This window comes from Candoia aspera, chromosome 17 (assembly GCF_035149785.1).
Source record: "Candoia aspera isolate rCanAsp1 chromosome 17, rCanAsp1.hap2, whole genome shotgun sequence".
NCBI lineage: Eukaryota > Metazoa > Chordata > Lepidosauria > Squamata > Boidae > Candoia > Candoia aspera.
Window position 1 is genome coordinate 5,163,699 of NC_086169.1, and position 16,959 is coordinate 5,180,657.

The 16,959-nt window shown below is 54.0% G+C and overlaps 1 protein-coding gene across 4 annotated transcripts in view; it reads left to right on the plus strand.

Moving 5' to 3' along the window:
- Nucleotides 1–16,959, plus strand: part of MACROD1 (mono-ADP ribosylhydrolase 1) — a 211,091-nt gene that overhangs the window by 185,024 nt on the left and 9,108 nt on the right. For all 4 annotated transcript variants that reach the window (XM_063316603.1, XM_063316602.1, XM_063316601.1 and 1 more), the window contains one exon: nucleotides 3,556–3,672. In XM_063316603.1, coding sequence (XP_063172673.1) covers nucleotides 3,556–3,672 — 117 coding nt within the window. The remainder of the gene's footprint in view (nucleotides 1–3,555; nucleotides 3,673–16,959) is intronic.

The following is a 16,959-nucleotide window of genomic DNA, read 5'->3' on the forward strand; positions in this document are numbered from 1 at the left end:
AAATCCTCCTCTAACTCCTTACCCATCATTTTTCTTTTTTAAAATAAGGAGGCTGCCATTGACTGTTTTAAAAACTTTTTTTTAAAGGGGGGGCCATTATTGTCACTCCTGCTGCCTGTTTTTTTTTTTAATCCGTTCAGTCGTGTCCGATTCTCGGAGGCTTCCTGGACAAGTCCCTGCAGTTTTCTTGGCAAGGTTTTTCAGAAGCAGGTTGCCATTGCCTCCTTCCCAGGGCTGAGAGGGAGTGGCTGGCCCAAAGTCACCCAGCTGGCTTCGTGCCCAAGACAGGACTAGAACTCACGGTCTCCTGGTTTCTAGCCCGGCGCCTTAACCACGACACCAAACTGGCTCTCTAGTTTTATTTTATTTATTTATTGTTTTATTGGCCCCCTAACCCAGTGTTTCTCAACCTTGGCCACTTGAAGATGTGTGGACTTCAACTCCCAGAATTCCCCATCCACCCATGCTGGCTGGGGAATTCTGGGAGTTGAAGTCCACACATCTTCAAGTGGCCAAGGTCGAGAAACACTGCCCTCACCTATGATTTGGCTAAATGCTGTAGCCGCAGGGAGGCAAGGAAAAAATGCCCTCCCATAAATACTGAAATAAAATATATATTGGCTGGGGGCAAAAGGAAAAAGTTAAGCCCTTAAGGGGCTGAACTGTGCCAGGCTCAACTGACTCACAAAAGGGCAGCAGCCAGTCACAAAATCTATTACTGGTGAGGTGGTTCTTCCTCTTAGTCTCACCAACAACAACAACTTCTACTGCTTCGGCTTCCCCAAGTCGCTGTCCTGAGTGGGGGGGGGGGCTTCTGAAGCAGCCGCCCCCAGCTACAGCCTCATGTTCCATTCATTGTCTAAAAAACACCAACAGGACCCATGTAGGAAAATGAAGATGGCCCCAGAGGCCAGCACTTTGCTTTTCAGCTGACTAGGTTTCTACTGTATTAATTCAATTTTTTTTTAAAGAAGATGAAGTCAGATGGGTCAGAGAACCTGGAAAGGGGACAGGGGGTTGTTATTAGTATTTTTAATTCTCTTTATTTTACTTCAGAGTTCTGGCGAGCGTTTCAGAGCCTTTTGGGGAATTGAGCAGCATATAAATGGCATGAATGAATGAATGAATGAATGAATGAATGACATTTGCTAGCCCCCGATTGCATGTGACCGGCCTCTGCAGTAAAGATGCTGAAGAGCCCTAAGTTCAGATCACAGATAGATCCCCATCTCCTCTGCATGGCTTCCTCCATGAACCCCTCCGATCAGCCACCTCTCTGCCAGAATTCAGACAGGGTCCTCTCTCTGGTCACCAGGAGATGCTTTTTTCTCTTTATGATCGCAGAGCTAAGCCAGCGGGGATGGTCTGCCTGGTCAAAAATAAATAAATAAAATGTCTCCCTACCTCTGTGGGCATTATTGACTCCCCTCGGAGCACGACTGATAAAATATTGTTTTATGGATTAGGAGATGGACTGAGAATGAGCTAATAATTGACCTTCCTGATCAATGGTTCTCTGTAATGGCTTGAGAGTGGACAGCAAATCACCCACCGTTCAAGTCCAGGCGTTCCACGTCAGCTGTCAGCTTCGCTCCTCTGCCTTCATCCTTCCTCTCCCTCCCCATCCACGCAAAGAGCCCAAAGCTGCTTAATCAGGCCAAAGACAGTCCATCTGACCATCCTGTCTCCAGACACCGGCCAGAGAGTTGACGTTGAATTTCCCAAAACAGGGCTGTGTGTTTGCAACTCCTCCCTCTGCTTTGTTTTTGCCATTGTGTTCACTAAGATATATTGCCCCTGAATCTGCAGGTTCCACTTAGCTGTAGCATCATTAGATCTATGCTTCATTATTTTTTTCCCCCTCTAGCCCTGTTTTAAAATCACAATTCAGGTAGTGAGGTATTCTGGGACAGCTGTTCTTTAGGAAAAAAGATGTGAAGAATAGGATAGATCAACTTATTTCCAGTTTGTGTGGTTTTCATTCATTTCTAAGTCCCTTCCATTCTGTCTTTTCCACATCTGTGTGTGGAGGGGAGGAGAGGTTGGGACATAAAAAAAATGTGCACTATATAAGAATATCGTTTCAGGGTGTGTCGGTCTGTACACACAAACACACACACCTTTAGTCTAGAGGCTTTCATCCCACGGTGGATTGATTTGGTATGATAATAATTAGATCTGTGTTTCTCAGCCTTGGCCACTTTAAGTTGTGTGGGCATCAACTCCCAGAATTCCCCAGCCAGCCATGCTGGCTGGGGAATTCTGGGAGTTGAAGTCCACACATTTTAAAGTGGCCAAGGCTGAGAAACACTGAATTACAGAGTGTGTCTGTGTCATGCTGATTAGGCAGCCCTATACGCTGAACAAATGAATGAATTTGATGTATTATATCCTCAAACATTCCTCTTGAATTATACAATATGTGAATGCATAGTTCTGACCCTGAAGTACAGCCCCTTCCTTGAAAGGAAATGGAGATTCTAGTCCTCATGATTCTGAATATAATAGGAACTTAGGAAATTCAGATAAGCATGTTCCAGCTGTGGAGCACTGTGTGGCTTCCTTTGATGGACAACAGCTGATCAGGCTTTCAGAACAGAATCTGGTGATCCTGAGATTCAGCTGGGATCAGATATGCCCCAGTTCAGGGACATTTTCACACCACGAAGAATTGGGTCAGAAATGGGGAGTTTGTTTCGGTTCTGGTTTCGAGGCTGAGTCTGGGTGAAGCCGTTCCCTTGCATCTTCCAAGTCGCTGTCTTCCTTCCATTTCTGACCTTTGAAGACTGAGCTGTTCGGGATGGATTAAAATCAAGCTGACACTCTCAATTGACAAAGAAATGTTTTAGCAGGGGAAAAAAATAAGTAGGTCTTCAATCAATAAAAAATTGGTGAGGGCGCATGTCACATTTTGAAATGAAAAGATTTCTGTGTTTTGTGTGAATTACAAGAACTGCTGTGTTCCTTGATGGGTCTCAGATGAACTGCTTATATCGTATTCCACCCATCTGGTTCCTTTCAGATACATTGGACCAACTCCTGATAATAATAATAACAACAACAACAACAACAACAACAATAATTTAATATTATTAAACAACAACATCTGCCTATCTCAGGTCCTTGGGAAGGACTCAATAGGTGGGCAAAAATGCCAAATCCAGTCTAAACATCTGGCTGACTGTGTGACCAAGCATAATAATAACAATAACAATAATAATAATAGCAGCTATTATTAGTATTGATGCTGCTGGTATTATTTGCCAAAACATGTGAAAAAGACAACATGTGGCCACACAGAATTTCTGAGCTAGTAAATGCTGCTTTCAGATAGGATTCACACATCATACAGACATGGCTTGTTAAATGTTTTGGGGTTCATACAATCCACTAAAGTTTGAACTGTGATTTGCCAATCACAATGTGTGGCTTTACACAACGCACAAAATGTGGCTCGCTGAAGGTTGTGAATCCAATCTTAAGTGTTGCATGGATCTTTAAGGCTGATGATGATGATGATGAGTGCGTTTGTGTGTGTTTCAATCCCCTTTACAGTGGACGGATGCATCCATCGCGCCGCAGGGCCTTTGCTGAAAGAGGAATGCCGGACTCTGAATGGCTGTGAGACTGGAAAAGCCAAGATCACCTGTGGGTACCGTCTCCCAGCTAAATGTAAGTAAACACAACTTGCAAGTTGATACGGCGAGTTGCTTATTCACTGGACCCCGTCAAAGGGAAAATCAGGTTTGGGGAAGGGCAGTGAAAAGAGTCAGAAGTTTGGAAACAGACTGAGACACCCCCTTGTGTCTGCTCCCCACAAAAATGCCACTCAAGGCCAGGATGTGTTTAGGGGAGCCCAGGACCTCCAGGAGATGCCCAAGGTAGGCTTGGGCATTTAACCAGGCTCAAAGAGAGAAACCCCTCCCCCACAACCTGGAAAAAGAACAGAAATTTCAGGGCTGTCTGTGGCCCCCACCTGTCCCTCTTCCCAAATATTAAACCAGGCTGCTTCCTTCCTTCCCAGTCTGCTTATTCTGTGGCCTTTGATACCTGCTTCATATAAAAGGAGGGAACAAGGAACTGGGTAGGTTTAGCCTTGAAAACGGTGACTGGGCAATTACAAGACTTTTATTCCTCAGCACAGGACGCTGAATCATGGATATGCATCAGAGGAAGGCAAATTCCAGCTGACAGTTAAGAGCTTGCTAACCCTGAAAGCACTTTGACAGTATAAGTGATGGTCTAGGACAGTGTTTCTCCACAGTGGCAACATTAAGATGTGGGGACTTCAACTCCCAGAATTCCCCAGCCAGCCATGCTGGCTGGGGAATTCTGGGAGTTGAAGTCCACATGTCTTAAAGTTGCCGAGTTTCAGGAACATAGATCTAGTGGAAATCATAACTGTTTCTTCCTTCCCTCGCTTTTTCCTCACCCTTCTCATGGATAATTAATTTCTTTCCATCCCTTTAACTCTCTTATTTTACATTTCCAAATTAAATGGCTGCTGCCCAATGTGCAAAATGTGGAGCCACCGGTCCTATTCTGGGAGTTGAAGTCTACAGATCTTAAAGTTGCCACGGTTGAGACACCCTGTTCTAACTCAGAGACCCCCCATTCTTGCACTCCTACACTCAAGTTTGCTAAAAAATTTTTAATCCTGCCTTTATTGTTTTTATAAATAACTCAAGGTGGCGAACATACCTGATACTCCTTCCTCCTCCTCTTTTCCCCACAACAACAACCCTGTGAGGTGGGTTGGGCTGAGAGAGAGGGACTGGCCCACGGTCACCCAGACGGCTTTCAGGCCTAAGGCGGGACTAGAACTCTCCTACCACACCTGATTGGCTCTTGGGCTGAGAGAGAGGGACTGGCCCACGGTCACCCAGGCGGCCTTCATGCCTAATTTAGCTGCAGAGAACAATTAACACCGAGGGTAAGACCATACAAACAGGATACTCAGAGGAGCAAAGAGGTGGAAGGAAAAGCAATGAGTTACAAAAAGCATGATCTGCTGCTGAAATGGAGAAACTGAAGTTTTAGGACTTGGGATTACGTTGTGCAGAGCTACCCATTCCCCACCCAAACGCAGCTCAGGCAGAAAAGATAATATTCGCTTCAGATTGACTCAGTGCCCTTTTTGAAAGTCGCTTCTAGACCGTTTGGGGCTGAAAGCTCAGAAACTCACTCTCTGCAATATGTTAAATATGTTTTGGGTTTTTTTTAGATCTGAGGCTGTTTTCACACAGACTCCCTTTGTCTCCCCCTGTGTCCATGCCAGAAAGGCAGGAGCACAGTTTTAGGTGCATGTCCATCAGACTTTTAAAAATTGGTTGACAGACATGCAGGAAGGTGGATCACATGCCCAATTTACTGAGTCATGCGTGTGAAATGGACTTGTTCGGGTTGGGAAAAAGTTCCCAACTTTAATCCGCTTTAATCCTCCCGACCTGTACTTTCAAAGACGCTGAGAATATTCCTTACTTCTTGGCTGTAGTGAAACTGGCCAGGAAACCTTTTCTGTTGCATCCTTCTTTTCTCACTCCCCTTCAGGCCCTGTCCTGTCTCTGCCCAGTGATGAGATTGGCAAGGTCAGGGTCAGAGCTGTGAAATATCAGTTTTTCTCCTCTGTCTTGTCAGTTCTCTAATGCCACTGACTGATGGGGGCAGCTCCTGGCCTTGTCAGTTTCACTCGATAGATATGCCTGTGTGTGAGATCAGGATTCATGTCATGTTTCCCAGATTCCTTCCAAAGTAGCATAGGATAAGCTGCAAAAAAGTGAGTATTATGTTAGGCTGCATTAATATAACCAGGTCCCGGGTCCCCGAAAATTAAGAGTCCCCATTCATTCTGCGTTTGGGAAAAAGGCTGCTCTTTACAAAGGTCTCGGAAAACTCGAACAGGCTCAGAAGCGGGCCAGGGTTATGGGGATCAAGTCCTCTGAGGAAGTTTGAAGGAACTGGGTACAGGGAGTCCTTGCTTAACAACCATTTGTTTAGTGATGGTTTGGCCTTACAGTGGTGCTGGAAGAAAACAACTCACGACTGGTCCTCACACTTATGACCGTTGTAGCATCCCCATGGTCATGTGATCACAATTTGGGCACCTGGCAGCCAGTGTGCATTTCTGACCATTACAGCATCCCATGGTCACATGATCAGCATTTTCGACCTCCCTGGCCGGCTTCTGGCAAGCAGTGGGGAACGTGATTCGCTTAACTACCGTGTGGTTCACTTAATGGCTGCTGTAATTCGCTTAATGACCACTGCCCAAAAGGTCATAAAATCGGATCAGATTTGCTTAATGATCGCTTTGCTTAGCCACTGAAATTCCGGCCCCAGTTGTGCCAGGACTACCTCGACTACAATGAGGGGGCTAAAGGTGGAGCTGATAGCAGCCTTCGAATCCCCAGACTGAAATAATAATTTTGTGTCGCTGTGACTTTGGACCAGTCGCTCTTTCTCAGCCCAGCAAGAAAAGTAGGAAAGGAGAACGTGATCACTAATTCCTCCAAGTTCAGGTTGGGGGAAAAATTTAAAACTTGCACTAGTATTCCATAAGTGTCTTTCTGATATACAGCAGATAGCTTCTTCCCTTAGAAAGGCACTGTCATGAGTGCCGTTGAGCTAAAGTCATCAGCGCAATGGCACTCATGACAATGACAAGGAAATAGGTGAAGGGGTACAAGTTAAGTAGCCATCAACCCACAACGACTAACGGCTAACAAACAATAGCTAAACGGATCACGGAGCCACCCAAGCCATCAGCGGCAATACAACGGGGATCGCCCAGCTGAAAGCAATCAGCAGAAGAATGAAAACCTGAGGATGGGCGATCCTGGAAACCCTCAACCAATGGCAGGGCAACGCATGGGACAAAGGGGGGTGACGTGACCGAGAGCGAGGGGGCGCTGACCGGCGCGGGGTATTTAAACCCCGCACCGGCGCGCTCCTGTCACTCTCAGCTTTTTTCTAACAACGTTGTACCTACCCTGAAATAAACCAGAGCCTGCTTTGCAAACCAGTGTCTGAACGTTATTCAGAGGTAGGCAGCGCATGACATAAAGCTGAGAGTCATAAACTCAGCCTCGCCGAGCCCCACCGGACGACAACGAGCCGCGGGAGGAGTAGACGGCGAGAAGACCAGCAAGATGAGGCCGGAACGACGCGGGCAAGGAGGGCGAGCCGCGCGGCAAGAGACAGAGGAGGACCGACCGAGGCCAGAGGCACCGCGGACTCCCGGAGCCATGGACGCCCACCCCACCCGACCCGAGCCTCAGCTCCAACCCCAAGGGGAGATGGCGACGGAGGCAACCCGACCGCGGGAGGGAGCAGCACGACTTCCGAAACCAGCGGAGGACCCCGCGCCCCACATCGCACCCCAGCAACGGGCGTGGAGCGACAGCCCCACGATGCTCGACACGGAGGAGGACGACGGAGACACCCATCAGACGGAGGAGGAAGCGGACCCGCGGCGGAGGGACGATGAACCCCACCGGCAACCCACCCCCGAGGACGCGCCAACGGAACCGGCCCCAGCGGCGGCGCGGGCTGTGGACGAGGAGGCACGAGCTGAACTCGCGGCCATGCGGGCTCAGCTGACGGAACTCCGGACCATGCTCCAGGCGCTCATGCCCCCCGCGCCACCCAACGACGTCCCCGCACAAGCCCACACCCCGAGCGAAGCACCGAACACACACGGGCCAGCGGAGAGCCAGCAGACGGCACAGGCGGCCGACACCACACCCCGGGAAGCGAGAGGCGGGGCCGCACAAAACGCCCGGGCCCCAAAGGACTTCCCCATCTTCTTCGATGGGACCCCCTCAAAACTCTCGTTTTTCGTGACCAACGCTAGGGAGTTCATGGGGAGGCACGGACACTCCTATGACTCCGAGGCCGACAAGATCGCCGCCGTGGCGATCAAACTCCAAGACAGGGCGGCGGACTGGTACGTCCAACTGTACGAGTCCAGCTCCCCCGCCCTCGCCACCTTCCCTGCTTTCATCAAAGAGATGAAAACCTACTTCGAAGACCCCCTAGCTAAAGTACGGGCGAAAAGCGCACTCCAGAGACTTAAACAGGGCACACGCACGGTCCCTGACTACGCCCTGGAGTTCAAAGCCCTCGCGGGAAAGGTCTGCGACTGGTCTGAGACCACCCTGCTGGAAATCTTCAAAAGGGGGCTCAACCGCGACGTTCTCCAATGGGCCCTCTACCGCGACGACCCAGAAACGTTACACGGGTGGATCCACCTCGCGGGAAAAGCCGAACACGCGCACCGCACCTTCCTGATGACAACCACGGAAGACACAAACTATGTCGGGAAAAAGGTACCCGCACCACACGGGGGGATGGCCGGCCCCATATACCCAAAAAAGAAGTTCAACCGGGAGCCCTGCGGGAGGTGTGGCAAATTAGGGCACAAGACGGCGGATTGCTTCGCCAACCGACCGCCGACCAGCGCGCCCAAGCCCGCCCCGAAAATTAGCCCCAAACCACCCAACCCGGGGCCGCCCCCTCACCGCCGAATGACCGTGGCCACAGCGACACCGGAAGAGGGCTGGGACACTTACTGGGGGGAAGAGGACAATACCGACCCCGACCAGCCGGCGGGAAATGCTCCCCGCTTGCTCTGAGACGCGTGGCGAGGCAGGCGGTGGGACAGCAACGCGGACCACCTCAACGAAACGACAAAAGCTCCGTAATATTGGCAGCAATTCAACTCTCTGCCGGCAACGGAGCCACCACGGCCGCGGCACTAGTGGACTCGGGGTGCTCAAAAAACCTCATCCACCCCGACCTAGTCGCCAAACTCGACCTCCGCTGCTTCCCCCTCCCCACGCCGCTGGCATTCCACCAGCTGGACGGCTCTACAGCGGGAGGGAAACCAGCCACGCTACAAACCGAGCCGGTCACCCTGCAAATGGGCACTCACACCGAGCGCACGTCGTTCGTAGTCACGCCCATCGGACGGCCCATTGCAGTCCTGGGGATGCCATGGCTCGCGAAAAACAACCCGCGGATCAACTGGGCGACCCGCACCTTCACATTCGGCGACGGCGAGTATCGAGCACCAGTACCAGCTGGCGAAAGCAACCCCACGGTAGGACGAGCGGAGGCGACCACACAAGACAACGCCGCTACCACAGCAGACCTACCGGAACAATACGCCGACTTCTCCGAGGTCTTCGGAGAGGCAGAGGCAGACCAACTACCCCCCCACCGCAAGACGGATTGCCGGATCGACCTACTGCCCGACGTCCCCCTACCTAGACCAAAGATCTATTCGATGACCCCGAAGGAGATGGCAACCCTCCGGGAGTTCATCGATAAAAACCTAGACAGGGGATTCATAGAGCCAGCATGCTCACCGGTCGGAGCCCCCGTCTTATTCCGGGAGAAGAAAGACGGGACCCTACGGCTCTGTACCGACTACCGGGGCCTAAACGCGGCTTCCCTGTCCAACAAATACCCCTTACCCCTGGTGAAGGACATGCTCGCCCACCTGTCCACGGGCAAAGTCTTTTCCAAATTGGACCTGCGCGAGGCGTACTATCGCATCCGAATCAGGGAGGGGGACGAATGGAAGACGGCGTTTAACTGCCCCCTAGGCGCGTTCCAGTACAAGGTACTGCCCTTCGGACTCGCGGGGGCCCCTGGGGTGTTCATGCAGCTCATCAATGAGGTACTGCATGAACATCTGTTTAAAGGGGTCCTGGTCTACATCGACGACGTCCTCATTTACACAAAAACATACGAGGAACACGTAACCTTAGTCAGGCAAGTCCTCGACAAGCTCAGAAGGGCGCAGCTCTATGCAAAGCCCACAAAGTGCGAGTTTCACAAAGAGCGCCTAGACTATTTGGGGTATCGAATCTCCGGGGACGGCATCGAAATGGACCCCGCAAAAGTCGAAGCGGTGCTAAACTGGGAGCGGCCCCGCAACAGACGGCAACTACAGAGCTTCCTGGGATTCGCGAATTTCTACAGGTCCTTCGCCCGGGGGTTCGCTGAGATAGCCCTCCCCTTAACGGACCTCCTCAAAACCAAAGGGGTGGGGGACACCCGACGCGCCAAGAACCCAGGCACAGTGCTGAATTGGACTCCCGCGTGCCAGACCGCATTCGACAAGCTGAAAGCGCTGTTCACGACGGAGCCAATCCTCGCGCACCCGGACCCAGAACGGCCGTTCGTGGTCCAAGCCGACGCCTCAGACTTCTCCCTGGGAGCCATCCTGCTACAAAAAGACTCCACGGGGCTCCTGAAACCATGCGCCTACCTGTCAAGGAAGTTCTCCGAGACAGAGAGGCGATGGCACGTCTGGGAGAAAGAAGCCTTCGCGGTGAAATCGGCACTAGAGACATGGCGTCACCTACTCGAGGGAGCCACCCAACCATTCGAGGTCTGGACGGACCACCGGAACCTCGAGGCCCTACGAACGCCTAGACGCCTTAGCCCAAAACAGGTCCGATGGGCCCAATTCTTCAGCCGCTTTGATTTCCAGCTGAAGTTCATGCCGGGAAAGAAGAACTTTCTGGCCGACGCCCTCTCCCGGCTGCCCCAAGACGAAGAGCCCGCCCCAGACACCATTGGGACGGTCCTATCCGCCTCGCAACTGGGGATGGCCGTGACCACCCGAAGCGGCGCACGGAGGCAGCTCGACGCTACGGCGCAGCCGACGGCGGGACAACCGGCGACGGAAAGAAGGCAACCGCAACTACCAGGGGGAATGCGCACGGACCTCGCCGCCGCCCTCAAAACCGACCCCTGGTTCCTGGCAAACCCCGACAAGGTAACAATGGCGCAAGACCTGGCATGGGGGGAAGGCAGAATCTACGTCCCGGACTCGCAACGCCAGGCGATCTTGCATAGGTCACACGACGCCAAGCAAGCGGGACACTTTGGGTTCCTCAAGACCCTACACCTAACGCGGCGCCAATTCTGGTGGCCCGCGCTCAGGCGAGACGTAAAAACCTACGTGGCGTCCTGCCCAACGTGCGCTAGGGCCAAACGGGCACCAGGCAAACCCGCGGGGCTACTGCAACGGGTGGCAGAACCCTCCCGCCCATGGGAGGAAATCTCTATGGATTTTATAGTGGACCTCCCACCCAGCCAGAAGAAAACGGCCATTTGGGTGGTGAAGGACTACTTCTCAAAGCAGGCCCACTTCATCCCCTGCACGTCGGTCCCATCCTCGCAACAACTAGCCAAACTCTTCCTCATCCACGTGTACAGGCTACACGGATGTCCCGCACGTGTGGTGACCGACAGGGGCACACAGTTCACCTCCAAATTCTGGCGGGCCTTCCTGAAGCTGACGGGGACCCAACAGGCCCTGTCTACGGCTTGGCATCCGCAGACGGACGGAGCCACTGAGGTTCTTAATGCCACCTTAGAGCAATTTATACGATCATATACGAACTACCACCAAGACGACTGGGCTGAACTGCTCCCGTTCGCCGAAGTCGCATACAATAACGCCGTCCACACGAGCACGGGGAAAACCCCGTTCGAAGTAGTCTCGGGGCGCGACTTCGTCCCCATCCCGGAGCTACCTCAACCCCCGGAACCCCAGGTGGACGCCAGCGACTGGGGACGGAAGATCGCGGAAGCATGGCCAGTAATCACGGCGGCGCTAAAGGAGGCACAGGCTGCTTACAAAGAGCAGGCCGACAAGCACCGGCGCCTACAACCGACGTTCCAGGCGGGGGATATGGCCTATCTCTCCACCAAGTTCCTAAAGTCAACCCAACCCTCGAAAAAACTGGGGCCTAAGTACATCGGGCCGTTCCGAGTCACGCAAATAGTGAACCCGGTAGCAATACGCCTGGACCTGCCACACAACCTCCGGAGGCTCCACCCGGTGTTCCACACCAGCCTCCTAAAACCGGCAACCACCTCCCGATGGCACCCAAGCACGCCACAGCCCGCACCGCTTATGATCGACGGGCAACACCACTTCGAGATAAGGGACATCCTCGACTCCCGCAAACAACGAGGAACCCTACACTACCTGGTCAGGTGGAAACACTTCCCCCACCCTGAATGGGTGGCGGCGCATAACGTTAACGCGCCTGACCTGACCAGAGCATTTCACCGGGCATACCCCGACAAACCGCAACCAAGGTCAGCAAAACCAAACCCCCCCCCGCAGGCCTCCCCCCGCCTCCCGTGCCCCAAGGGAAAGGGCCCCCCCCAAGCCCGCGACTTGGGTGGACCTTCCCCCCCCCGGGACTCACTCCCCCCGCCCCGGGCCCACGGGGTGGTGACAAACGATCGCCAGCACCCTCCCCCCGCCCCCCGGCCGCGGGGGAGTGGCAAGCAAGTCAACAGGGCAACCTGGGGGCAACGCCCAAGAGACACAACAAAGGCGACGCACTCTAAATAAGAAAAGAAGGGCCCTACCTGGAGCTGAGAAGCACCCGACCAGCCACGCCTCTCGCCTCGCCGAACTGAGCCAAACAAACAGGGTGTGGCTGGAGCATGCGCACGCCAGGTCAGAACCCGAGCATGCGCACCATGGACACACCCTGGGAAGGCACGTGGTAGAGGGAGGAGCAAAGGGAGGGGCGACAACTACTCCGGCGGGAACTTTAAAAAAAAAAAAAAAAAAAAAAAATGTGGCATTTTGACAGCTCCATGGGGAAAACCCAGAAACCCGGGGGAGAACACTATTCGGAAAGGGGGCAGTATGTCATGAGTGCCGTTGAGCTAAAGTCATCAGCGCAATGGCACTCATGACAATGACAAGGAAATAGGTGAAGGGGTACAAGTTAAGTAGCCATCAACCCACAACGACTAACGGCTAACAAACAATAGCTAAACGGATCACGGAGCCACCCAAGCCATCAGCGGCAATACAACGGGGATCGCCCAGCTGAAAGCAATCAGCAGAAGAATGAAAACCTGAGGATGGGCGATCCTGGAAACCCTCAACCAATGGCAGGGCAACGCATGGGACAAAGGGGGGTGACGTGACCGAGAGCGAGGGGGCGCTGACCGGCGCGGGGTATTTAAACCCCGCACCGGCGCGCTCCTGTCACTCTCAGCTTTTTTCTAACAACGTTGTACCTACCCTGAAATAAACCAGAGCCTGCTTTGCAAACCAGTGTCTGAACGTTATTCAGAGGTAGGCAGCGCATGACAGGCACTAAGGAGCAGGCGCTCAGATTTGGCCCTGTGCCATCCTCACTCGATTTAAACTGTTGCTGTGCCCCTGGCAAATCACAAGTTAAAAGAAACGCGATCAAAACTTCTGGGTCCCCAGGCGGACCCGTACCTTGCAAGCGCGCCGGGGCCAAAGGAATATGCGGAGGCAAACTAAATATTTCCGCCCCCGCCGTCCCCTGCTAGCCCCGTTTGAAAAGAATGGAGAATTGGCATTCTCTGCGTTCGAAGTCATTTGCTTAATTCTTAATAAAAAGAAATTAAGCAAATGAGGCAGTGGCGTATTAATCAGAGGCTCATAAATACAGCTCCGAGTTCATCAGCCGCTAAGTGAGCAAGCGGAGGGCATCTTTGTTGGAGAAACAGGAAATTTGGGGCTACGATGTAGATGGACGAACAGTAAGAACGGACTGGATTTTGCTTCAGGTCTGCTGGATTCGGAAATGGATCGAGTGCCGTTCTCACTAAGGCCTGCCATAAACCGCATAGTGCTTTTCCGCAGTGCCTTTTTAGACTCACGGGAACATAAAACGGGAAGGGAGCTTAAGAGATCCTCTAGGCCACCCCCTTGCTCAGTGCAGGGTCGCACAGAGACTTTGCTGGATAGAAACCTGAACATCCAGGCACGCAAAAACATTTCATTTATTTTTATTTATTTAATTTTTATCCCGCCTTGGTTATTTTTATAAATAACTCAAGGCGGCGAACATACCTGATACTCCTTCCTCCTCCTCTCTTCCCTACAACAACAACCCTGTGAGGTGGGTTGGGCTGAGAGAGAGGGACTGGCCCAAAGTCAGCCAGCCGGCTTTCAGGCCTAAGGCGGGACTAGAACTCACAGCCTCCTGGTTTCTAGCCCAGCACCTTAACCACTAAACCAATGTGTAAAACTGAGAGGATCGTGATTCAGCATGAAGACAGTGGTCTTACACGCGGGCCACTTCTCTTGGATCCTGCTATGATTCCAGCGATAGTCACCCTGAATGACATTAGGGGGGTGCCACCCCACCTCGCAAACCAACTAAGATATATTAGCCTCCAAGAGAAATAGAGGACCTGGCAGGGATGCAGGGGAACTCATCAGAATGGGCAAACCTGGGTGTCACTCCCTCCATTTTTGCTAGAATTGCGCACAAGCCAGAGATTAAGCTTTCCCAGGCTGCCCTCTTTTATGGGGTAATTTTTACAGGGGGGGAAAAAAAACAGATGAAAAATGATGCTGCTAGAAATAGCCATTCTGCCCTGAACTGAAACAGGGCTGGCCTTCCAGGCAGGTCCAGCCTGCTCTTCGACTAGCAAATTTGGGCTTTTCAGATCCTGCTGGGCCAAATCTTTCCTGCCCTCCATCTGGAAACGGAGAACTCGATTCCGCCTGGACCGGAGGGAAGATTCCTGACAGGCCTTGGCTATCTCAAGTGGGCATGGGAAGCCTCCTGCCTGGTCTTGCAAGGAAGGAACAGTTCCCCCCCCCTCCCCCAGCAAAGGCCCTTCTCTCTCCCCCCCATGTGAGTCTGCCTGGTTCTCACTGCTGTCTTCCTCCTGGCACATTCCAGGCACGTCTCTGAAGGCGCTTAACATGCATCAGAAGCAGAAACCGTTTCCTCTGACAGCAGCTTCCAGAAGCCACCCTACCCTGATGCCTCGGCGGGGGTGGGGAGGGCTGGCAGAGGGGACTCTTCGGGAACCGGGCATCCATATTTCCAAACGGAACCTCTCCCCTCTTCCGGCAGGGGTTGGCCTGGTGAACACTGGTGAAAGGGTACCACTGGGAAATCAGAGAGGGGTTGCGGGAGCGGGCAGGATCAAGCACACCCTCTGCCCCTTAAGTTTGGGGGTAACTGGGGGCAGCCTCTGCCTCTCCCATCGGCCTCCCTCAGGTCGGCAGCTTGCAAGGGTCGGAGAGGGTGTCATTTCAGGGTGCTGGGTGAACCCAGCCCTGCTGTTCCACCAGTGGGTGGACAAGGTAATGTCTGGAAGCCAGAAAATGGGCTCCGAGTTAAAGCTTCTTGGGCAGAGCAGCTACTGGTTATCGCTGCAGGAACAGCCTTGGGACGCAAATGGGAGGAGGACCACTTCTTCTTAGCAACAGCAACAAATCTTGAAGGACACCCCCCCTTCCCCGAAGCTGAGCGAGAGCAGCAGGTGGAGGATCTGCCCCAACTTGGGGAAGGGGGCTGCCCTGGAAATCCCCCCCCCCAAGAGGGCAAGGTGGATGGGCAGCCACCAACACCTCATATTGCAAGGTGGGCTGCTTGGTCTGCCAGGCCAGGCCTCTCCCCAGGAGCCATCTGCAAAACCCCCAAAGCTGCATCCTTAGTAGCTGGCCTGAGCTTTGCCTCCAAGCCAGTTTTTAATTCCGGGGAAGCTTTTGTCAGGCGCCGGAGGTGTTCAGGCTCCTGCACTGCCTGTTATCTGCTTTCCTGCAGGGTAATAATTGGCATTATCTCTTCACAGCAAAACCAGCGACAGGCTAAGCTGAATCATTTCTGGTCTACCAACTGAACACCCGTCATTTGTTGGGGCGTGGCATATGAGGGGAATCCAGCCTTGGGCGGGTGGCTAGGTTGTGGGAACCTCCGCAGCTGCGGCTGCAAAAAAATTTCTTGTCATTCCCTCCGTACAAACGGCCGACTTCAGCCACTGCACCGAATCTAAGTGTCGTTTGCTTCCCCGGGGCTTAATATGTCTTGTGAAACCAGCCATTGTGGTCCGTGAAACACGGCTTATGGCCGAGCCTGTTAATCAGGGTCAGCCACCTACAGTTCAGCATGGCTGGCTGGGGAATTCTGGGAGCTGACCTCCACGCATCTGAAAGCTGCTGAGGTGAGAAGCACTGAACTAAGCCAGCCTCGGGGCCCTGCACTGAATGGACTGGAGAAGAGCGTCAGCTTTTTCCCCGGGCAACTTCCTCCCTCCCCGACCCCGAAAAGGGCTTCGTCCCTTTGAGATGCACACGTGAGCAAGGGGGAGACGGATCCGTAGGAGGGCGAAGGGGCCGGCCGGGTTCCCACGTCTCCCAAAGCTGTCGGGCTCCGTTCGGAGATTTTGCTGAGCAGGCGTGCTGAAAGCGGGCGGGAGGCGCGCCCGCCGGGCGATCGGACCCGGAGCGGGCGCTTCGGGCGCGCAGCTCGGACCGCCGCCTGCCCGCGGGCGGCCGGGCCCTTTGGGGGCGCAGCGGGGCCCGCTCGGACCCCGCCCGAGGCCCGACGGGCTCTCCGGGGGCAGGCGGAGCGAGGCGCGGCGGCGGCCCCCTTGGGCTGCAGGGCTCGCCCGGCCCCGAAGCGCCGAGGAGGAGGAGGAGGAGGAGGAGACCCCGCAAGCCCCGCTGCCTCCCGCCCCGCCGGAACCGCGCCTGGGGAGAGGGGCGACCGGGCCGGCGGCTGCTCTCCGCCGCCCCGGGGAGAGGCGGGCGGCGGCCGGGGCGCTGCCAATCAAGCGCCACCGCCGGCTCTGCCCGGCGACCCTCCGAGCGCCCCCGAATTCGGGAATTGGCGGGCGCGATCTCCGGGGGCCCCGAGGGCCGCCGTTTGCGGCGGGGACCTGGAAGGCGGCTCTGGCTGAGTAGCGCGGAGAGCAAGCGGGGCGGGCTTCCCGGGAGCTTCGCGGCCGCGCGGCCCTTTGCAAAGCAGTGTCCCCCCCCTGCCCCGTGCCAAGTACGCGAGGGGGCGCTGGGGACAGGGTCCCCTCTCGCTGCTACTGCTGATGGGGGGGGTCTCTTCAGGGTTCAGTTGGTTGGTAGTTGATGGAGGGGGGAGGGTGTGGAACCCCAGACAACCCCCCCCTTGTGTCTGCTCC